The following is a 24,910-nucleotide window of genomic DNA, read 5'->3' as shown; positions in this document are numbered from 1 at the left end:
GCTACCTAACTATACTGGTGTTTTTTTTCCTAACAAGCAACTGGATTTTGAAGCTGCAGCACTAATGACAGTGACACTGGCTGAAGTTCAGAGATAAACAAAACAGCCTCCATTTCTGGCATAGCATTTTCCCATTCTTGGAGGATTTCTAACTTCTCCTGACTGGAAGCCTTCACTTAGAGGTTTGGTCATAAAGTATACAGTAGGACAGCACCTGAAAACATATATACTGTATATACTCGCAGATAAGTTCTCCCGCAGATAAGTCGGGACTTCATTTTACTGTATAATTTCTGGTATTTTATAATGTCAGTCGTATACGTCGAATGCGAAAAACTCATGCTATTGGTACAAAGGATTTTGATATGCTAACGCCCATCCGAGAGAGTAACCACAGAGCACACTGCCTTTTTTTCTATATGGGTGTGGCAATGCTCTATATCAGCACATGCTCCTAACCTCACTCTCTCCCTATTGTGCCTATGTGACCATACCCAAACTATTCCGAAGCAACATTTGCACTGATTTCACCCTCATACACCTTTATCGTAAGAGCATCCCTTATCTACGATCGAGTGCTTGATCAGTAAAGCTTGATCTGGTTTTAAATTAAACTGATGTGAGACTGGAGGAGACAAGAAGATGTTAAAAAAAGTATGTAAGTGTTGCATTTTTGAATGGGCGTATAAGTCAGGGTCTGATTTTATGATCGATTTTTTGGATTTCAAGACCTGACTTATACATGAGTATGTACAGTAGTCAGAGAAAGGATAGTGTACCTGGTGTAGAGTTTTGTGCATAAGAACACAAGAACAACTCTGAGAGGTCCGAAATCATATCCACATACTTTGGAAAATAATGTTTCTTTAATGGCACTTCATGGTTCTTTACTGGGTTGTGTGGTTCCTCTTAGAACTATTGCTTGACTATTCACCATTTCATTCTGTGATGGGTCCTTTGCATGTGAAGTTGGTTCTTTGTGCTTTAAAAAAACTGAAATCTTTAATGTATGGCAGGCTACCTAGATTAAGTGAAACTGGACTTGGCCTGTTATTGTATGCAGCGAGAATTTTTTTTTTTAAATCATGAGCCATTGGTATTTCACAAATCTGTTACCGTCTGTTCATGGTTACTTAATGTATGGAGCCTGTTTCGGTTCTAAATGAATGAAAGAACCTTCTTGTGGATGGGTCTTTTAGGAAACAAAATGCTATTTTTAAGATTGCACCTTCATTTATAAAGCTGGAATTCTCATAAGATAACTTTACACTTATCTGAAAGTGTCAATTATTTATTCAGAATGTCAAACTGAGGGGAATTCTTCAAAATGAAGTATGGGTATATGAATTCCAGGTGAAATTTTATTAAAAATCAAAGCCTTGAAATCTGACCAATCCAACAAAAATAAACAACAGAATAGACATATTTATTAATGAACATTTGAGGTGCTATTGAAATAACAAAGGAGTACTTTATGTTGTCTGGAGATTTGCCATTCAAGAACGCATTGTTTTATACATTGTTTTCTTTGATCTGTTAAGCATTTTGATGCAGTATGATCAAAGAGACTTTATTTGTTACCTACTGTTTATTTATTTGTCACTGGACCCTCTTGGCAGGAGAATACAGTAGACAATGTAATATTATCAAGAACTGTCAATTAATTTTGTGAGTTTCAGTTTTGTTTTGCAGTGCTTTCATCTGAAATACTATATCTAATTGGTAATCAACCAATTGTAGACTCATGAAAGAGGGATGTTTGTGAGTGTAATTGAATTTTGAAGTATATTTAGGTATAATGGACTACAAAATAGAAAATCTGAAATATTTTTAATATTCTATTTACAAATTTGACATGCACTCTGGTCTGTCTACCTCTTTGTGCCAGTTTATCAGATGTAATCCTGGGAGGGCAGATTGGAAAATGATTTCTACTCATTTACACTCATTTCAAAGGTGACTCCATCATCACTGTCTGAAAGACATTCTGCCCCTTAGTAACAAATGATTACAGCTAAATGAATCCCAGAGGTTTGCCACTAATGCAGAACAAAGGCAAAAGAATGAGAGACACGTAGCTCAAGATCTATTTTTTATACCAGCATAATTTTTTGCTTCACTGATCTATCACTAAACAACAGCTGCTGAGCTGTAGAAAGCCTGCACTGCAGGAATGATGGAAAAAAAAGGATAAAAAATTCTTAAGTGATGGGGTCGCATGTGTTAGCCTTGGGCCTTTGCAAAAGTCACTGACTGCATGGAGAATGGATAGCAGGTTAATGTCACCTTACTGTATTTTCAAATAAAAAGTAAAGATACTGAACAAAATAAACTGTCATTCTATGAAAAATCCTGTTATTATTTTTGTTCATTATTTTTTTTATCCTTGTGTATAAACAGGTTGAACACACCAGGATTTAATGAGACTTTAATAATAAGAATAGTTGAATCTTTGTTAGAATAGAATATATAAAATCATATTATATTTCAAAGTAGAAATTCATTGCAATATTTTATTCCTCATGAAGTCACCAATTGAACTTGATGAATTAGAGTTTGTTGTATTTTTTTAAATTCATCCTAGTACTGTATATTATGCACATTAGTGAAATAAAAAAAAGGTGGGTGCTGGAGTGATAATTTCAATATAAGTTGATAAATATGTTGCATGTGTTTATTTGTAAGTCAGACAAAGCAAATGTAATATTAGTGTTTCAGGATTTCATTGATGAGGAGTGCAATACTTTGATATCTAACTGACCAACCCCCGCATGATGGCCATAAACCTACAGTAGCTGGCAAGTTTCAGCTAAACAAATGGTACCCACTGCTTGAGGGCAGGTATGAAAAGGAAGTGTATGCACCTATTCGTCTGAAGTATGGCTGTTTGGGATTGGAAACTGTACAATGTCCTATTGGCCTAAGGATTGTATACATTTGGGAGCTTTACCCCTCCCTCTCTCTCTCACACCCTGGCCATAAAGAGAACACAATACTGAGGAGCACAACTTGGCAGCCATATTGAGATAGCCATGTAGCCTGTCCTGAAGAAAGCTGACTAGAAATGATAAACTGACCAGAGACATTTGAGCAACTACAAGTCTGTGTGCCACCTGAAACTACACATCTAGCATTATTAGATTGTATGATTGTCAATATTCACAAGTACGCTGCTTCCTCATTATTGTTATTTTATGAATATTATCAAGAATACATTACTAAAACCCAGCCACGGGGGATGCACAAAACCAGTGTGTTTCTTCGTGTCGGTCCCAAGCCCGGATAAATGGGGAGGGATACGTCAGGAAGGGCATCTGGTGTAAAATTTTGCCAAATCAATATGCGGACAACAATACAAATTTCCATACCAGATTGGTTGAGCCCCGGTTTAACGACCGCCACCAGTACTGTTAGCCAACAGGGTGCTGGTGGAAATTGGGCTACTGTTGGCCGAAGAAGAAGAAGGAGAAGAAGAGGGGGGAGACGTGTCCGGAGGCAGAAGGAGAGGAGGAAAGTAAAGAGAGTGGAACTGAGGGTAGGAACTTTGAATGTTGGCAGTATGACTGGTAAGGGGAGAGAGTTAGCAGATATGATGGAGAGAAGGAAGGTTTATATATTGTGTGTGCAAGAGACCAGATGGAAGGGGAGTAAGGCCAGGTGAATTGTAGGTGGATTCAAATTGTTCTATCATGGTGTGGATGGGAGGAGAAATGGGGTAGGAATTATTCTGAAGGAACAGTATGTCAATAGTGTTTTGGAGGTGAAAAGAGTGTCAGGCAGAGTAATGATTATGAAGCTGGAAATTGGAGGTTTGATGATGAATGTTATTAGTGCATATTCACCACAAGTTGGGTTTGCAATGGGTGAGAAAGAAGATTTTTGGAGTGAGTTGGATGAAGTGATGAACAGTGTACCCAAGGGACAGAAAGTGGTGATTGGAGCGGATTTCAATGGGCATGTTGGTGAAGGGAACAGTGAAGACGAGGAGGTGACGGGTAGGTATGGTGTCAAGGAGAGGAATAAAGAAGGTCAGAGGATAGTGGATTTTGCCAGAAGGATGGACATGCCTGTGCTGAATATGTATTTTAAGAAGAGGGAGGAACATAGGGTGACGTACAAGAGTGAAGGAAGATGCACACAGATAGATTCCATTCTATGCAGAAGAGTTGATCTGAAGGAGATTTCCCCTAAACAGCATAGGATGGTCGTCTGTAGGATGACATTGGAGATCAAGAAGAGGAAGAGAGTGAGGGCAGAGCCAAGGATCAAATGGTGGAGGTTGAAAAAGGAAGACTTCAAGGTTGAGTTTAGGGAGAAGGTGAGACAGACACTGGGTGGCAGTGAAAAGTTACCAGACAGCTGGGAAACTACAGCAGATATAGTAAGGGTGACAGAAAGAAGGGTGCTTGGTGTGACATCTGGAAATAGGAAGGAGGAAAACGAAACCTGATGGTGGAATGAGGAAATACAGGAGAGTATACAGAGGAAGAGGATGGCAAAGAAGAAGTGGGATAGTCAGAGAGATGCAGAAAGTAGACAAGAGTACAAGGAGAAAAGGCGCAAGGTGAAGAGAGAGGTGGTGAAGGCTAAAGAAAAGGCGTATGATGAGTTATATGAGAGGTTGGACACTAAGGAGGGAGAAAAGGACCTGTACCGATTGGCTAGACAGAGGGACCGAGCTGGGAAAGATGTGCAGCAGGTTAGGGTGATAAAAGATAAAGATGGAAAAGTACTCACAAGCGAGGAGAGTGTGTTGAGCAGATGGAAAGATTACTTTGAAAGGCTGATGAATGAAGAGAACGATAGAGAGAAGAGTTTGGATGATGTGGAGATAGTGAATCAGGAAGTGCAACAGATTGGCAAGGAGGAAGTAAGGACAGCTATGAAGAGGATGAAAAATGGAAAGGCTGTTGGTCCAGATGACATACCTATGGAAGCAAGTAGGTGTTTAGGAGAGATGGCAGTGTTTTTAACCAGATTGTTTAATGGAATCTTGGAAAGTGAGAGGATGCCTGAGGAGTGGTGCTGATATATAAGAATAAGGGGGATGTGCAGAGCTGTAGTAACTACAGGGGAATAAAATTGATGAGCCACAGCATGAAGTTATGGGAAAGAGTAGTGGAAGCTAGGTTAAGAAGTGAGGTGATGATTAGTGAGCAGCAGTATGGTTTCATGCCAAGAAAGAGCACCACAGATGCAATGTTTGCTCTGAGGATGTTGATTGACAACTTTAGAGAAGGCCAGAAGGAGTTGCATTGCATCTTTGTGGACCTGGAGAAAGCATATGACAGGGTGCCTCGAGAGGAGCTGTGGTATTGTATGAGGAAGTTGGGAGTGGCAGAGAAGTACATAAGAGTTGTACAGGATATGTACGAGGGAAGTGTGACAGACAATCTACGGTAGGAGCGACGGATGCATTTAACGTGGAGGTGGGATTACATCAGGGATCAGCTCTGAGCCCTTTCTTATTTGCAATGGTGATGGACAGGTTGACAGACGAGATTAGACAGGAGTCCCCATGGACTATGATGTTTGCTGATGACATTGTGATCTGTAGGGATAGTAGGGAGCAGGTTGAGGAGACCCTGGAAATGTGGAGATATGCTCTAGAGATGAGAGGAATGAAGGTCAGTAGGAACAAGACAGAATACATGTGTGTAAATGAGAGGGAGGTCAGTGGAATGATGAGGATGCAGGGAGTAGAGTTAGTGAAGGTGGATGAGTTTAAATACTTGGGATCAACAGTACAGTGTAATGGGGATTGTGGAAGAGAGGTGAAAAAGAGAGTGCAGGCAGGGTGGAATGGGTGGAGAAGAGTGTCAGGAGTAATTTGTGACAGATGGGTATCAGCAAGAGTGAAAGGGAAGATCTACAGGACGGTAGTGAGACAAGCTATGTTATATGGGTTGGAGACGGTGGCACTGACCAGAAAGCACACATGTGCAGAGGAGAGATGCTGAGTATATTGGGAGATGGATGCTAAGAATAGAGCTGCCTGGGAAGAGAAAAAGAGGAAGGCCTAAGCGAAGGTTTATGGATGTGGTGAGAGAGGATATGCAGGTAATGGGAGTAACAGAACAAGATGCAGAGGACAGAAAGATATGGAAGAAGATGATCTGCTGTGGCAACCCCTAATGGGAGCAGCCAAAAGAAGAAGAAGAAGATCAAGAATACATTATTAAGCTGTAACTTAACTCCTGCTTGTCCTTTTACTCTATATAATTGAATGAGGTTATAAATGTAGAAGGAAAGGTAGGGAGAAGTTATAAAATACAATACCTTATAAACAGTGGCAAGTCTAGGGGATTTGAGGGATTCTGATAAAGTTTACACAATAAAGAATATAAAAGGGGAAAGACAAAACAAGGTGTAAGTTTAACTTGTGTAGGTTTGTTTTTTATTGTTTCACATTCAATTATCTTTTATAACTGCAGCTGAACCTGCACTTACCCTGCTTGATTTGTATTTTTTTTTTTTTTGCTGCTGCAAACAGGTTCAACTTTTTTCTTTCTTAAGGTATTCCCATATGTTAATAATGGTTTCATTTTATTGTTTTAATTGCAAGGTCAAATCAAAATGTATAAATATAAAACATATGCAGTATAATATGCGACCCACGCTGATGAAAAAAGCTGTTAAGAGAAAGTCTTCTTGAACATGCAGAACAAAACAAAATAAATTATACAAGCTTCTTAAAAGTATTGTTTAGTGGGTTCAGAAATGTATACAGAGCATTTTTGTCGGATATAGAACCTAGTAATAACTCAATGAATGTTTAAATGTCTTTTTTTTTCATTAAATGAAGTACTGTATCACATAAAGCCCAAAGCTGACTTCATTTGATATATTATGAGAAACTCTCACATGCTGTGTATGTGTCAGAGATTCAAAAAACAGCAACAGCCTGTGAAATACAGTTTAACCTGCTTTACTTTCATAATGAGACTGTCAACATTATGGAATCCTTTCAAAACAACAGCAAATTATTCCACAAATTATAGAAAGAATATAGTCTGTCATCAGTATCGACAGTGCTAAATGTTCCTGTGAGAGTGCGCATTCTTGAATGACCCCAAGGGAAAAGCAGAGTCTTCTGTCAGGTGGGTTTCTGTTTTGTGACATTGTTTGGTTATATATTGCCAAAGAACTGAGCTAGGAGTAATCAGATGCTGGATTAAAATCCATTGAAATCATTCCTGTGCTGATATTTAGTCATGTATTTTGTGACTAAAGGATTTTAAAGGATCACAGGAAGTCAAGACTCAGCTCATTACTACTTGATATAAAGGAAGAGCCAACCCTGGATGGGATGACCATCCCTAGCAGAGCCTACACACTCAGCCATACCCAAACCAATTCAAAGATAATAATTACCACAACATGCACTTCTTTTGAGCATTGGTGGAAACCTCGGACAAGGACACACACAAACACAGAGAATGTGCAATCTAAGCTCTCACCAGATCAAATTTTGAACCATTCCACTGTATATTTACCTTGGCATATTTGTGTGAAGCCTTTATCTAAGGCAACTTGCAAAATCTGAGATAAAATTACATTTCTTTTGTTTTTCCAATTATAAGACATGCAGGTGAAGTGACTCACTGATGGTCACACAGTGTTAGTAGTGGGATTTGAACCAATAGTCTCAGGGCTTGAAGTCCAAAGCCTTAACCCCTACATGGAGCTGAGAGACAGCAATGATAAGGTATGTACTAGCATGCTGTCCTGCATGACAGGACTCTGAATGTTGAAAGGGTGTCTGCAGCAGAAATAGAAGGCCAGAACAGTAAGGCCTGAGAAGTAACTAAGCCATAGACACTTTTAGAATGATAGGTGAAGTTCAGCAGACTGACTTACAGGTGACAGCACAGAGACATAGGCCACCTCCTGCTCTGTACTATAGAGGCAGCCATAGCAGCCATTCCTGACTCCAGGGGATTTCCCCAGAAGTAACCTCAAGGTGGGGTTTAAAGTGTATTGGGCAAGGGCTCTGTAGCTGGAGGAAGAGAGGCCCAAGTTTGCTCCAGAGATAGAGAGTCTCACACAGTGCCTTCCGAGTGCACAAGTGGGAGACCTCACTGGAGGGGTGAATAGGCTCTTGGCCAGAGTGGGGGCAGATCTAGTGGTTATTGTCCATGTTGGAACAAATGACACACATAAGAGTAGTCTGTCATTTCTGTGATCCAAATTTAAAGAGTTTGGTGCCAGGCTGAGGAGCAGAACTGACAAGGTACTCTGCAGTTCTGTCTGTGCCTTGTGCCAGTCCAGGTAAGACTGAAGAGATTAGAAGGCTTAATGCATGGCTCAAATCTTGGTATAGGATAGAAGGCTATAGGTTTATGTGGCATTGCAACTCCTTTTGGAATAGATGGGACCTGTTCTGACGTGAACCAGTGTATTGGGAAGATGTATGAGTAGGTTAGTCGAGGATTGTTAACTAGGGTATGTGGGTTGCAGGGAGTTTAGGACAGGCCAGGTTTAGAACTGTACATGGAGAAACAAACAATAGTGTAAAAATAAAAAGTGCATAGCAAAGTATATTCTAACTCAAAGTTTAAATCGAAAAGTAAAATGAGTAACACATTAAAAATAGCCTACCTTTGTGCTATAATTATCAAAAATAAAATAAGTGAGTTGGAGTTGTATGTAGAAGAGCATAATTATGATATTACAGCAATAACAGAAACCTGGCTAAATAATAAAATGGTGATGAGTATATCATAGAGCGATTATTTTAGGATACTTTAGGAGTGTTATAGAACGCCCAATGCAGACAATAATTGCAATGCACATCCTTTTAGTTATATTAAAAAGGCAAGTTTACAGGGGGATTTTATAGTCATGGGGGACTTTAACTACCCGCATATTAACTGAGATAACCTTGCAAATAGCGGACCACAAGAGCAGGGGCCTCATGCATAACCCCGTGCGTAGAACTCACACTATAACATGGCGTAAGCACAAATGTAGGAATGTGCTTACGCACAGAAAAATCCAGATGCAGGAATCTGTACGTATGCAAACTTCCACGTTCTTCCGCTACATAAATTTCCGATCAGCGTGAAAAGTAACGCACATGCACGTGCCTTCTGTCCTGCCCCAACTCCTCCCAGAATTACGCCTCTTTGAATATGGAAATCAATATAAATAGCCCTTAAGCTCAGCCTTCTGTGAAAAGACAATGGGAAAAGCACAAGGGAAAATATAAGAATTTCAGTGAATACCAAATGGAGGCAAAGGAAAAACGTACTATTTGTTGGTTTAAATAGTGGTATAATCAACAAAATGAAGTTGATTGAGTGACAGAGTGTCGGAGAAACTCGAAAGCTCAAGTTCACAGTGCCCAAAATAAAAAAGAAATCACATATCAAAGTCACCGTGAAAAGGCAAGTCATAGCCCACCGTCTGAGTGTCATATGAAAGCTTATTAGGGTACAGACAAAAAAAATAAGCACACTGTGAGAAAAAAGCACAAAATGTCAACTTTAATCTCGAAATTTCCACTTTAATCACGTAGTTTATTTTGCCATTAAAGAAGAACATCATAAACTTCATCTTAAAATCGTTTAATTTACTAGTTTCTCAAATCCCATTGTAACTAAAGTAGCACATTAAATGCTTTGTTCTGTATTTGATGTTCTATGTGCTCTGTGTGTGAATCACTACCTTCTTCTTAAACGGGCTTTCTTTTTCTCCGACAGGACACAGAATCCATTACATTCGTGATATTACAGCTCTCTGAATAATTAAAATACTGAGATGTATACGTGATATCATTTTCATGATGATAGGAGTTAAAGCATGTTATTAAACATGGGAACACGGTGGCGCAGTGATTGGTCATGTCTCACGCAAGATGCTTGCTGCGCCGTGCGCGACCTTCGATGAAATACTTTATTGTAGCAGTATTGTCTCTTTCAAACATACTAACCTCCAATTCCTGTCCTTACTTTTCTTTCTCCAAATACCCAATCACCACACAATCAGCTCTGTACTAGACGTTAAGCCATCTGTAAGCTTAAAACGCAGATTCTTCAAAACTTTTAAGGAACATCAAAATATCTTCATAGTACGTGTTTAATTATTCTATCCATCTATCCTTCCAGTGTCGCGTCAGCACGAGCAAGAATACATTGCGAGGCAGAAACAATCTGTGAACGGAGCGCCAGCTGCTCGCTAGTGCTGCGGCATCGTGTAGTTAAAGTTAAAGTTTTATCTGTATAATATAATAAACATATTTTGCTGCATTTCATCTTAAAAATGATATCGTCATCATATGTAAATACGCACTTTATAAAGTGGCTCTGGTTGTGCAATATTATAACTGTATCACAAGTTTACAGTGAGGTAATTGTACTTATAAATACAAACAGTTCTACAAAGAGCACTTGATGGACTGATTTAGTGCGTTAAGAGTTCTTGGGATGAAACTGTTTTTGAACTGCGAGGTCAGTACAGGAAAGGCTCTGAAGCGTTTGTCATATGAGAGCAGTTCAATAGACAGCATGGCTGAGGCAGCGTGTGCTTGATGCTGTATATCGATAATTCTCTTTCCGATCAGCTGCTGTACAGATACACTTAGATACAGTGATATAAATACTCCGAGTGGTGCAGTGAGAGTAATATGGAAAAAGATGATACGCTGTGGCAACCCCTAACGGGAGCAGCTGAAAGAAGAAGAAGAAGGTGCAGTGAGAGTAACAACGCTAAAGCAGTTATGGTATTTGAAATAGTTTGACCATTCTGTGGACCATTATATTGTTACAGGTTAATTACAATCAGATGCCATAAACTAATAAATAATATGCAGTTAATTTCAGTGTGTTTATAAAGCCGCATCAGGGATGTGGATCTAAAAAAGAAGGGATAACCACACAGGAACAGCAGCACTGCTTTGACTCTGGGTGCCGCCAGTCTGCAAAACCGAGCAGAGAACTTGTGTACAACAGGGTATGAGCTACCGTGGAAATGTGTGTGGCTTTACGCCAAGTTTAGGTTTTATTCATCGCGATTTGAACATGGAAACGTTCTTTCACAACATTTTTGTGCATACGCACCGTTCATACATGAGGCCCCAGGACAGGATAATATTTACCCTTGAGTGCTCAATGAAGTTAGCGAGCACATTCACGTATATATAAAAGTTTGACACATATTTTAAAGAAGTCACTGTGCACCAGGGAAATTTCAAAGGACTGGAAAATGCCAAATATAATAACATTATATGAAAACCGGGCACATCCAAGCAACTACAGGACCATAAGGTTAATGTGCATCATAGGTAAAGTAATTGAAGGAATTATTTAGTATAAGATTGAGCAACAAATGGCAAGAATAGGAATTTTACTGAACAGTCAGCATATGTTCAGAAGAGGGAGGTCATGTTTTACCAACATGCTGTAATTCCAAGAGGAAGCAACAAAAGGATATGATCAAAGTGGGACGTTTGATATTATTTATGTGTGCAGTTTTGTTTTTCAGGATACAAAAAGGACATAGCAGCTCTAAAAAATGTCCAGAGAAGAGCAACTAGGCTCATTCCAGGGCTACAGGGGATGAACTATGAGAAAAGATTAAAAGAGCTGAGACTTTAAAGTTTAAGCAAAAGAAGATTAAGAGGAGGCATGACTGAAGTTTTTAAAATTATGAAGGGAATTAGTATAGTGGATCGAGACTGTTATTTTAAAATGAGTTCATCAAGAACACAGGGACATAGTTGGAAAATTGTTAAGGGTAAATTTCGCAGAAAGTATTTCTTTACACAGAAAACCATAGACTCATGGAATAAGCTACCTAGTACTGTGGTAGACAGTAGAACTTTAGGGACTTTCATAACTACTGTAGACTCGATGTCATTTTAGAAGAATTAAGTGAACAGGAACAGCAATCTTTGCTGGACTGAATGGGCTGTTCTTGTCTAGATTGTTCTAATGTTCTAACTGAAGTAGAAATGAGAGAAGGACAAGCCGCAAGACAGGAGTGACTGTATTGGCAGAGCCACAGAGTCTGCAGAGTGCTGGTTTATACACTTTTAACTTCATTTTTATTTGTTCACTTTGTTGACCCCAAAACTGTTTACTGAAGAATAAGCATATAATTCTGCATATTTTGACTTCTTTGGAAATATTCTGCACTTGCCAAAGTATCCAGCATTGCAAGAGTATACTGCATTTGTATAATAAGGTAACACTAGAAGCTTCATGGCTGATGCCGATTTTCATGCTCCAGTCCATCCTTGACTTTTCCTAAATAACTGCACTGCAAACAGCCATGTTATTGAAACTATTGTAATTCTATTCTGACAACATGAATCATATTTTTCTTAGTTTAGTTTCGTAGTACTCCAGCCACTGCTATTGAGGTTATTGTATGTTGTTATCACAATGTCAATTGCTGTCTCTCTCCTCCACATGACTGTACAATAATCACAGAAAAAACACATCCTAGAATACAAAGTACACAGCCAGCACTAATTAGATGTAAGAAAAGGAGAACATGCGCAGTGGCACATTATGGATGGAGCAATCTGCATATAAAGGAAACAATGTTAGAAGGAGACTCATCCGTAATGTTTCCACAAACTGTGTGATGTTTGCAAATACAAGAATAAATAGTAGGCTTTCTTTATCAACATGGAAGGACCAGTGTAACACAGTACTTGGCCATGAATGAGGTGCATTTCATAAGAAAAAATATGATTTGAGTAAAGCTATATTGAAATGCTGCCTCATGTACTGATTCATTTACATTCACTCTTCCACTTATTGAATCACACATACCAGTGCAATCAAACACATTACTAATCTGATCGTTAAACTATTATAAAAATTTCATCCAGTAGGAAAATGCAATAACTATTTAATGATGTTAGAATAATAGATAACAAAAATATCCTGGCATTTCAGTGTGTGCATTAACCTCATCGGTGTTACTTTGTAAATTATATACAGTATTTGTATTCTAGACAAGGCAACTCAATAAATTATACTAGTAATTGTTATCACCATGGCATCTGGCACAATGCCATCTATTAGATAATATAGATAATTCAAGTTTCTTTTTTTACAAGAGTGCTGAGTTTTCCGATAGTTATATTTTAAACTAAATAATATGGTGAAAAATATTTCAATACAGGTTGTCTTTTAAATAGTAGTGTAGTCTGATTTTTGTCCAGTGTCAGTTAAAGTGTAGTAGGAGATTCTTTTGTTACTCTTAAGCAAGTCAGCCTACAAAATAACTATTTGTTTTTGACCATTTGTATCATTCAACTGTCCACATCTTGCCATTCTTTTAGTGTTTCATTGTCAGCTGAACACATACCTGTGGTGTTATGGGTCCACAGCTCTCCCAGCAAAGGCCAGTTAAATAAATAATCACAGCACTCGCGGCTTAGCGAGGGGGCGTGGTGGCTGTAGCGAGCCGCAGGGCGATCTGCAGTGTGGGCGTTTCTCACCTAAGTGCACAGGTGAGGGACTACCCACATCCGTGATTGTTCCTGTGGCTAATGGGCTGCAGCTGCTATGTCCTCTCTGCATATATAGAGAAGCCCGAGACAGTTGGGAGAAGAAGTTAAAGGAAAAAGAGAATGAGAGAAAAAAGAAGAGAAAGGAAAGAGAGCAGGAGGTGGCAGAGGAAAGCAGGAAGCAAGCAAGAGAGAGAGAGCATGCCGGTGCGAGCGAACGGGCAAGCAAGAGCAGCCTCGCGTGGAAGAAAGCAGGCAACTGGGAAGAGAGCCCATGAGGGGAGTGTTTGGCCGACACTCAGTGGGGATGAAGAAAGCGGTCGCTCCAGCTGAGCGACTAAGTAGCTGGAGTGACCAGTAGAAGTATCGACTTGGCCGTTGCTAGGAGCGTTAGTCAAGGAGGCTTTGGACTGGTTTTGCCTCAGCGTGAGCGCCTTGGCCACTGGGGAATTGACTAAAGTCTCTGTCCGGTTGGGAGCCAAGGAACAGAGGGCTACCGGACGTGAGTGAAAGGCAGCTGTTCCTGCAGGTAGGCGACTCTCCTGTTGAGTAGCCCAGATGGGTGTAGCAGGGGAGCCGCCATGGTAAAGGAAGACACCGGGCTTTTTGTTTTAATGTATTACTTCCTGTGACATTTTACCTCGTGGTTTTTAGAAGAGTTTTTCTATGGTATTTTAACATCCACATTTCTTACATGGATTATTTATTGACTTTTGATTTATTGAACTTTGACTGCACTTTGGACACCTTTTTTGATTTGTCTTTTAATAAAAGCACTTTGCACTTTATTACACCATCCCCTTGCTCATTGTTATTGCCTCACTGTCTAGCTCATCGGTGACATTACCGACGGTGTTGGGTTCAAGGGCTCCCTAACAGTCAATGGGAGCGTGGAGCAGAACCCGCATCGTCACAATACCACATTAGAACTTATTCATAGTTCAACTAAATCATACTAAAATTTTGTCATATGCCTGGCACTTCTCTAGTCTCTGTCTCTACCTGCATGATACTGCTTACCAGGCAGCCACAGGCATCATTATCTGTGTTAGTTGGTTTTCCCAGCATTTCTGCCCAGTGACTTGTTCAGTGTTCTTATGAGATTAACCTTTTTGTCCTCCTTTGAAATACAATCTGTAGAACTCAAAATCCTCAAACCATCATAACATTAGACAGTTTTTGATAAGAACAGGCTATTTAGCCCAACAAAGCTTGACAATCCTATTCACCTAATTTCTCCAGAATAACATCTAGTCAAGTTTTGAAGGCCCTTAAAGTCTACTCTCTACCACATTACTTAGTAATTTATTCCATGTCTCTTTGGTTCTTTGATGTCTATGATTCTGTTTGTGATCCTCTTGCATTACTACAATTTTTTTCTTTTACTGTACACCTCATATAGCTGACCAGTTGCCCATCTGTGTTAAAAAGTACGTATTATGTACGCTAGGATACATTGTGCAAATTAAAAATATTCCACAGTGTTTTTACAATATATTGGTAGTAAACACCAAAGGCCCTTAAATATCCTTCTGCAAATCCCTGTTGCCACCTAGTGACTTCGCAGAATTAGTTTAGATGGTCACTTAACTGCAAATTCTGGAGCAACTACTATAAATTATTTTCTTGTAAGTTATATTTAAGCAAGGAAATTAATAAGAAATCACTCATCATAACTTTTTTTTTTTTAATGCGTATTCACTGTCACTTGAGGTTTACAAACCCTGCTTATCACTGCAGATGTAAGCACCCTTTGTGCAAATGAACCATCACAACAGGGTAACCCTGTATGGCTGATTATCTCTATTAGGCATATGAGGGCCACACAGACAGACCGCTTTAGGCAGAAATTACAAGCAGCTTTGAAATGTGAAAATGGGCAATTGCTGAGCACTAAATCTCACGCATTAGCATTATTCTTGGCAAACTCAAAATGCTGTAGATTGCTAAATGAGTGTTCTGTTACTAAAATTATATTGCAGGTAGCTTAGCTAATCTAACATCCACGGAACTGTCTAAAGGAGGAGAAGTAAACAATTCAACAAGTTGGTATGATATATTATTGTTGTCCCTCAAGACATCATGTATACTGCCCTGAGTCATATCATCAATGCCTGGGAAATGACAGTTTTTCTAAGAAATAGCTCTGTAGTGATTACTGAAAAACAACTTCAAAAAGCATTGCTTGTTAAAAAGAAAAAATGAAGATACAATTTCATAACAGGTCAGGTGAATAAATACTGTATAGAAAACAGATTACATAACTTAGAAGGCATTGTTAATGATTGAAAGTAAACAAAGGTTTACAACCCCTCGAGGTTGCTGGATATCATGGCCGACCTGTACACTGGTACTGTGAGTGCTGTGCAGAGTGGAGGCAGAACCTTTGCGTTTTTCCCAGTTGATTCTGGGGTTCGACAAGGGTGTGTTCTTGCTCCTACTCTGTTCAATGCTTGTATGGACTGGGTGTTGGGCAAGGTTGTGAGGTCCAGCGACTGTGGGGCATCTGTTGGTGAAGAAAGATTCACAGATCTTGACTTTGTTGACGATGCTGTGATCTTCGCGGAGTCAATGGAGGCTCTGATCGGGGCGCTCGAGAGACTGAGTGAGGAGTCTGAGTGTCTGGACTTGTGAGTGTCCTGGATAAAAACCAAGATCCAGGCCTTTAATGACCTCTTGGGCACAGACATCAACAGTGTGTCTGTTTGCGGAGAGAGTGTCGACCTTTTCGAGAGGTTTACTTACCATGGCAGTGACATTCATGTCTCTGGTGACTCTTCCTATGAAGTCAGTAGACGGATTGGGAGAGCATGGCGGGGGGGTAATGAGGTCACTGGGAAGGGGTGTGTGGCACTCCCGATATCTATGCAAAAGGACAAAGGTCCAAGTCTTTAGAGTCCTGGTGCTTCCTGTCTTGCTATATGGTTGCGAGACATGAACGCTATCCAGTGACCTGAGACGAAGGTACCATTGGCTTGACTTTGTGTCGAATGAGCGGTTGCTCATGGAGTCCCGAATAAGGCACATTATCTGCATTGTGAGGGAGCGTCAGTTACGGCACTACGGCCATGTGGCATGTTTCCCCGAGGGTGATCCAGCTCGTAACATCCTCATTGTTGGGGACCCAAGTGGCTGGACCAGACCAAGGGGTTGCCCACGTAACACCTGGCTGCGGCAGATAGAGGGTCATTTCCGGAGGGTGGGACTGGACCGCGTGTCTGTCTGGGGGGTTGCAAACTGGGATCCCGAGTTGTTTTGTCGTGTAGTGGGTGTGGCAACGCACTGTACCAGTGCATGTTCCCCAACTTGACTTGACTTGAAAGGTTTGCAATTTTAAAAAATTAATTAACTCATTTTTCACCACTTATCCAAGACCGGGTTGCATGGTCTTAGCATTGAGGCCCTCACGTCCCTTTCCCCAGCCACTCTTGCCAACTCATACTGTGGAATCCCAAGGCATTCATAGGCTATCTGGGAGATATAATTCTCCCAGCGAGCCCTGGGTCATCCCCAGGGTCTCCTCCCAGCTGGTCATGCCCATGAAACTTCCACAGGGAGGCATCCAGACAACATCTGTATAAGATGCCCAAACCTCAGTTGGCTCCTCTCAATGCAGAGGATCAGTGACTCTACTCCAAGCCTCTCCTGGATGTCTATGCTTCTCATCCTGTCTCTAAGGGAGAGCCCAGTCACTCTGTAGAGAAAGCTTGTTTCTTACATTTCTATCTGCAGTTTAATTCTTTCAGTTATTACCCATCTGTTTCAAAATTCTGAAACATAATATTAAGTGTGCTACTAAAATCAGAATAGACCTCAAACAAGTTTATTTTGTTGTAAACCAAAATATTTCAAAATATGTGATGCATTTTAATGAATGCTGCAAGAAAGATTTTTTGAAACATAATATTAAAAATTATCAATGAAATCATGTTTTATAAAAACAAAAATGTTTTCTTATAATGATCTTACTGTCCCTGAATGTTATGCTATTTTTAATCTTAATAACACTAGAATTCCTGAAGCCTACAAAAAAACTCGTAATCCTGGCCCACCTTAAATCCGTTCGCACCTCTCCATTCCTGCGTTATTTATTTTGTAAATGTGATGAGCAACACAAGCAGCAAGCAGCCTGCTATATCCCATCCCTCCACCGCCACAGAAAGGGCAAAAAGCTCTCCCTTCTCAAGCCTTGTTTATCTGGGTGTGAGGTACCTGGAGCTGTATAGGGTAAATAATATATTGTTATTTGGAACACATGCATTTCATGTGTCTTTCATGTCTACAAAGATCTATGCAAGGGTGGGATGACAGGAAATGCAAGAAATGTTGAACACATACCTAAAAGACAAACGTTTTCCATGTTTTAGTGCTAACAAGAAAATGTAGACATGAAGTGTATAATGTGTGAAGACTGAAGTCCAAATATCAAATAAGAACTTTCACAAAAGGTATAAATATAACAGAACAAGTGCGTTTTTATTCAAGACTATAATCGAAGAAAAAAAAATTGGGTTAGTGTGGTTTGTTGTAGCGACTTCTTTGTTAGTACAGCGGTAAGAGCTGCTGACTCCTATTCAAAGGGTCGCTGGTCCAAGCCTCCCTGTGTCTCAGAATAAATGTTTTGAGTAGTGAGCTGCTCTTATTGTTACTATTATACAATAAAAAACAACATTTGATTTGAGTCTGTAACAGTTGGTGTAAATGTATGGTACTTGTAAAGGTTAGCGTTTTTTTTTTTTTTAGTTTTATTTTTTCAGTCGTGTTCATGCTCCCCCTGATCTGACACTTCTGTTTTCCAAATAAAGATGTGTTATAACAGAGGTGAACTCAGATGAGCATAAGGGTTCTACATCGGAGAAAGAAAACAGAAGCCATCCTCGCAAGAAACATCCACTCACACATAAGAACAATGCAGCTGCACCAGGCGTAAAGGCAAAAGATGGCAGCAACAGGTCGGGCGTTGTCCTTCCAGTCAATCTGCCACATGCATGTCCTTCAAAGAAAAAGTACGGCTTACATAGCTTGCCAAAGTTCTGTTTGTGATTATTTTTTGTGATGGTCTTTATATATTAAAGTCATGTATATGTTACTTATATAAAAGCCAGATCGAATGTTCTTTACCTTGGTTTATTTTCGTATCTTCCTACAGCGTAAAGTCACAAGTAAACTGCAGAGCTTCCTCTGTTTGATCGACACAGGCATACTCATAGAGTACATGTGTACTGGAAGAACATGAAACGAAACAAACACATGTAGCGGTATATTACATACATTATGTATTTCTAGTTCTCTCTGCAAAATAGGCAGACAGTATTGTTCACACATCAACCGTCCAGTTTTGCCTGTACAGTTGGAGCCAGCTATGCAGCTTTTGTGTCTGTTCACATTTTGAGAACACTGTAGCCATATTGTTTTTTATTTTTTTGACAGGGTAAAGTTTTGCAGCAAATTGTCAATGGGTAAAGCTGTCTGTTGGGGTAAGGTACATGTAAAATCTGATCACCCACATTGTGGCATGTCAATTGGAACCAACATGCTTGAGCACATATATGACTGACAACTTTTTTGTGCAGTGTAAGTAGTTGCTTGACAACAATTTACAAAAATTGCACAGTGTATGCCTGGGATGCCATTCAAACCCAGTCTTCCAAATCTGTGATACTGCAGTGCTAATCCTCTCTCCATTCTACTCTAAAGTTACTGTACAAGTAGTATTAGATAAATAGTAAAATACTTTCACTTTGTTTAGTAATTACTACTGAATAATAAAACAGATTTTACTTGACTGTGTATGCAGATTTTCTATAATAAAAAGGCATAGAGAATTAACAATAGAATTCCTGAAGCCTATGAAAAAACTCACCTTAAATCCCTTCGCACCTCTCCATTCAGCATATTTTGTTTTGTAAATACAATGCATAAGATGGGCATCACAACATCTTTCATTAAGTCAATGAAGCTGAAATTCTATTTGACTCAGAAAGTCAGTTGGTTAATAAAAATAGGGCTTAAAATCAGACCAAAATTGCATAGTGTATGTCCAGCATATGAAGTGTTTGTATATTGTATGTGTCTGAATGGTCTTCCGTCAGATAATCTAGTTTTCTTTCCATATCAAAAAGGCTTGCAGGTTAAATTGATTGGTGACTCTAAACTGGCCTTGAGTATGAATGTGGATATGTCAATCAGGGTGCCCATTAATGGAATGGTGCCTAATCCAGGATTGGTTAGTGTTTTGTACCAATGCTGCAGAGTAACCCTAAATCAGTTTAGTTAAATCAGAGCATAGACAACTGCATGTGTATATATTTTTTCAATATGCCAGCTCAGTATTTCACAGAATAGTCCACACATCTTTATTTTTCATATTGCATTTTCCATAAAGGGGATCAGGTACCAATGATTTCAAGGCAGAAATCAATGATAGATTGGACACTAGTCTGTATCAGAGCATGTCCACACGCACCCAAGCCAACTTATTACAGATGTACCTGAAGAAAATGAATGAGGCAGCATAGCAACACCTCCAGTTTAATAATATTAATAATATGTACATTTTTATTTTTCACAATTGACAAACTACAGATTAGTACTTAATATGTATTGCTAATTAAATATGATTTGGTAAAATGAAAAGTATTATTATAAGTAATTACATTAAACAAAATGAAAAATTAAGCATACAATATATACCAAAAAATGTAATTACTGACACACCAGTATCAAACTTATTTTTCTTTGGAAAACTGACATTTTTAAAAAAGAAATACATATGCTGAATCAGGGTGTAGAGCTGCAGCACTAGTAAAACGATAGCCATTGTGAAGAAGTAAATGCAAAAATAAATACATGAGAATATCTGAAAAACATTCAGAAATGCCTCAAAATTCTACAGCAATGATATTCACTGAAAGCATTCCTCACTTGCCACACAAATTCCAACCAGTATGACCCTGGATAACTTCTTTATGAACATAATATTTCAGAAGAGCAATTTCTCATCGTAACTGGAATGAAGCCAATGCAAATCTGAATTATCAATTTGCAGGAACAACAACATTGGTTGAAGTGACAAGCGACAATAAGTAGTTCAACAGGGTCTTATTTCATGTGTAAATTAGTGTGAAAAACAAATAAGGAGTTTTTGGAACCATTTTTGTGTTGTTGAATTTATAGGTTTATGGCTTAAAAATGCAAATAACTTTCAGGAACAGTAAAAAAAGCTTTCAGTGACTACATTAAACCTTACATTTGGGAAAATGTTTAATTTTGATAATAACTTCAATTAAAGGTGATAATTCCTGCAGAGTTTAAGCACCATTATGTTTTTTCAGTTTGGTTATTGGCACTTCTTCACTCTTAAGCATCTTTAATACTCATGTTTAGTATACTTTATCACTTATGTTTCTTGTCACTGCTTTATACTGCATATGCTCTTCAACTACCATCTTTGTTTAATTCCTTCAACCTAAACCACATGTCACCATGTCAACTCGATCTCCTCGCCCACTAGCTAAGCCTTATTCTCACTTTGCAGTTTTTTTCCTCTCTCTCTCTCATTATCTCCACATTAATATTCTCATCTTAGCCATTTTCAGTATTGCTTCATGTGAAACAATTAACAATCTGGTCTCTATACATAGCATCATATAGATTCCATTAATACCTCCATCCATTCAATAGAGATACCACTAAAAGTCATAATTGGTATTGATTTTTTTAATGTTTCCCATCCACATATTACCTTTATTACCACCAGCACACTTTACTATATTCACATTCTCTTTTTAAAAGAGAAAAACAATAATGTCATTTTTGGATTCCTGTTAGTACTAACTTTAGGCTTTCTCATGGGGTTTTCTCAGAATTCTAACTGCCTTCTTAAATCTTGTGGTTTACACTGGCAAAACCTGGGGATATAATTTTAATTTAACTATCTCTTCTATGTGTGTTGTCCGAATTTTGACTCACTCATGCTTAATGTCAATCTTGCTTTGTGTAAATTTAAATTTCTTAACTTTTATAAAAGGGATCATCGTATTGCACACCCTTATAAGTACTGGCCTACCTGCTCTCTTCAAACTTTAAAGAAGAGGCAAAATCAGAACCGTTGTACAGAGAGAACAATAACAACCATTTCCCATACAGTAATTTTACTACTAAGGAACTAGCAATAAAAGTCATTACGGTGGTGATCTTTGTGGCACTTTCCTAGAACTTTTCACCCAGTTCTGTTCTTTGATTTGCATTAATGCCAAGGTTCAAATTGTGCCTAAATATTCACCTTTTCTTTTTTTTTCTCTGTGTTATTAATAAATCAGTGCCACAAGGAATGTGCCCATCTCTGGTTGCTGACATAAAACTGATTCTTCTCAATAATAATTCTAATCCTCAAGAACAAATGATGTAAAGTAGAAACCCCCATTGGATGGAGAAAGTTTATTATGATACACCCTCTTTCTCTCTCTCACTCTCTCACACACACACACACACATGCACGCACACACGCACGCACAAATAAATTTTAATAACAGTCACCAGAGTACAAAATACGAAGAGAATAAGCCTGATGTTTTGTGATCAGACCTGAATCCACCATTCTGAATGTACTGTTTGTCAGAATATCTCCACTGTTTGGCAGGAGCTTCAAATACCTTACACAATATATGATTAAACAAACTTCCTTTTAATGATTATTTTCATTAAAGTGTTAAATATCCATCCATTTTCCAACCCGCTGAATCCGAACACAGGGTCACGGGGGTCTGCTGGAGCCAATCCCAGCCAACATAGGGCGCAAGGCAGGAACCAATCCCGGGCGGGGCACCAATCCACCACAGGACTAAATACAGTATCTATATATTTAATGCAAAGATAGCACACTCATTCACTTTTTCACTCATCATTTCCTGTTTAGTTAAAAAGCAGAAATTTGGCAATATGGTACATCTAGGGCACTAGGTATCTGCTAAGAAAGGACATTTCGATATATCAGTATTTAGGGGGAAAAAAAAGTAAATACCCCTGATTTGACTGAAGTTTGTTGATGTTGCAGAAAAAGAAAATTAGCCAACATTTCTGTTTTTGCTGATATTTAAAATCACATTGTCTTTGTTACATTCAACAAAGACCGGCTGCTAATTGAACGGCGCAAGCACAACAGCACCATTCGCTCACAGCGTGGATGGGCGAGTGAATAAGTGGAGGTGTTTTGATAATGGAAAAAATACAGGATAATATGTGTCGTGAGTTCTGTAGTAGAACAAGAAACTAAAACTATTTAAGATGTGGTTACACACTCGAGGTGTAGGGTATACACCTTGTGTTCAGCTTCCAGGGAGGGAGAGAGAAACACAGGATGATTTGAATTTCTTGTGCCCAAAACAATAATCCACGATCGATGACGCTGGCACTGCTCAGAAGTGAGAGGCAATGGATGGCATAGACCAGTGTTTCTCAAACTTTTTTGTCTGTTTGCACAGTAAAAAAACTAAAAAAATTTCGCGGCACACCAGGAAGAACAACAGTTGTTTTATAATAAAATGAAAAATTATTTTACCTGTTTTTAAGTATTACATTCAATGTGAAGGATGTGCCTGTTTTTGAGAGCAAATGCGATCTAATCGAGGCTCCAAAGTCGACAAACAAACTCGCATTTCAGCATCTATTGTAAGAAGTCTCTCTCTTTTCTTAGACTTGATTTCAGTCAGTGCTGAAAATCCAAACTCACAAAACCATGAAGATGCAAATGGAAGAATTATTTTGATTGCTTTTAAACTGATTGCAGGATATAACTTGTTGATTGAAATCCAAAACACATCCAGGCTTTTCTCGGCAAAACTTGACTTAAGAACTGCATTGTTTTTTAAATCAATGAGCTGCTCTTCTTCTTCCGTTGTAAGATTTGTAGCTTCATTGTTTCCAAATGGATAGCTGACCCATCCATATTCATTACTTCCAACTGTTGGGAAGTAATGCTGCAATGCTGACTGCAGGTGTGTCAAAGTGTACAGAATTTTGGGGGTGATTTCTTGATTTGAAGCACATTCATTGTAAGTAGGAAAGCAGTCGAAGACTCCTTTCGAGATCTTACTTTGCCACAACGACAATTTTTCACCAAATGACTTCAGTTTTGAGGATGCAGTGATGATGTTTTCCGATGGTCCTTGAAGACTTAAATTCAGTGAATTTAATTTGTCAAATAAATCAGAGAGAAATGTCACCTTAACCCACCAGATCTCGTCATGAATAGAAAATCCAAAGTCTTTTTTTTCAGCCTCCAAGAATGAAATCAGCTCAGCCTTGAGTTGGACGACACGCTTTAACACTTTTCCCCTGGAGAGCCAACGAACGTTGGTGTGATACAGGAGGCATTTGTAGTCTGAATCCATTGCTTCACAGAGCTGAGAGAAAAGTCGGGATGCAAGCGGTCGAGATTTGATGAAGTTTACAACTGTAATCACTTGATCCAGAACAGACATCAAATCTTTCGGCAAAGATTTGAAGGCAAGAGCTTCTCTGTGGATCATGCAGTGAACAACTAATACATTTGGATTTTCTTGACGCACAAGAGTGACAAATCCCTTTCTATTTCCCTGCATGGAAGGACAGCCATCGGTGCAAACGCTGACACAGTTTTTCCACTGTAGTTTGAAGAGCAAAATGTTTTCGTTCACCACATTGAAAATATCTTCGCCTTTGGTCGTAGTTTGTAAGTCTTTGCAAAATAAGAATTCGTTGACACATTTTTCATCCTTTATGAACCGAATAAAAGCTAGCAGCTGGGCTTTGCCGCTAACGTCAGTGGATTCATCAACTTGAAGAGACCACAACAGAGACACTTCATCGTCAGGCGCGTCAAAGTGTTCGCAGATTTGATCTTGTAAATCTGACGATAAGTCTTCAATTCTGCGCGAGATAGTATCATTTGACAAAGGAACTTTCTTAACTTTTTCGGCGGCATCGGGTCCAAGGATAGTTTCAACAACTATTGCTAAAGCTGGTGCAATGACTGATTCAGCCTCTGTATGCGCTTTCTTGCGTTTTGCTAATAACTGAGCAACCTTATAACTTGCAATCAATCCCTTTTCTGGCAGCTTTAGGTAGTTCGTAAGTTTCTTAGCTTGTTTATTTTGTTGAGCCCTGATGTTTTCGAAGTATTCCTTCGGTTGCGCTTTTACAGCTGGATGTTTTGTTTCCAAGTGTCTCTTCAATTTGCTTGGAACAAGCGCTTCATTCGACAGAGCTGAATTGCAGATCAGACAGAATGGCAATGGAGCATCTTCAGGTCCCGAAGATATGAAACCATATCCGATGTAATCTTCTTTGTACCTTCGTTTGGTTCCTTGCTTTTTTTTTAACGCTTTCGCAGTTTCATTCGTGCTAACGTATTTCTCCATGGATAACAATGAATAACGCTTATTGATAATTTGTTATTATTAGCAT

General features: G+C 39.0%; 1 protein-coding gene across 1 annotated transcript in view; it reads right to left on the bottom strand.

Annotated features, from left to right (window-relative positions):
- Nucleotides 1–24,864, bottom strand: part of LOC114657542 (zinc finger BED domain-containing protein 5-like) — a 188,620-nt gene extending 163,756 nt beyond the window's left edge. Inside the window, exon 1 of the mRNA XM_051932206.1 lies at nucleotides 23,261–24,864. Within this exon, the coding sequence (XP_051788166.1) occupies nucleotides 23,261–24,864 (1,604 nt within the window). The remainder of the gene's footprint in view (nucleotides 1–23,260) is intronic.
- Between the last annotated feature and the right edge of the window lie 46 nt (nucleotides 24,865–24,910).

Source organism: Erpetoichthys calabaricus, chromosome 9 (assembly GCF_900747795.2).
Source record: "Erpetoichthys calabaricus chromosome 9, fErpCal1.3, whole genome shotgun sequence".
NCBI classification, from domain to species: domain Eukaryota; kingdom Metazoa; phylum Chordata; class Cladistia; order Polypteriformes; family Polypteridae; genus Erpetoichthys; species Erpetoichthys calabaricus.
The sequence above is the reverse complement of the archived record's forward strand: the minus strand, read 5'-3'. Positions and strand labels throughout refer to the sequence as shown.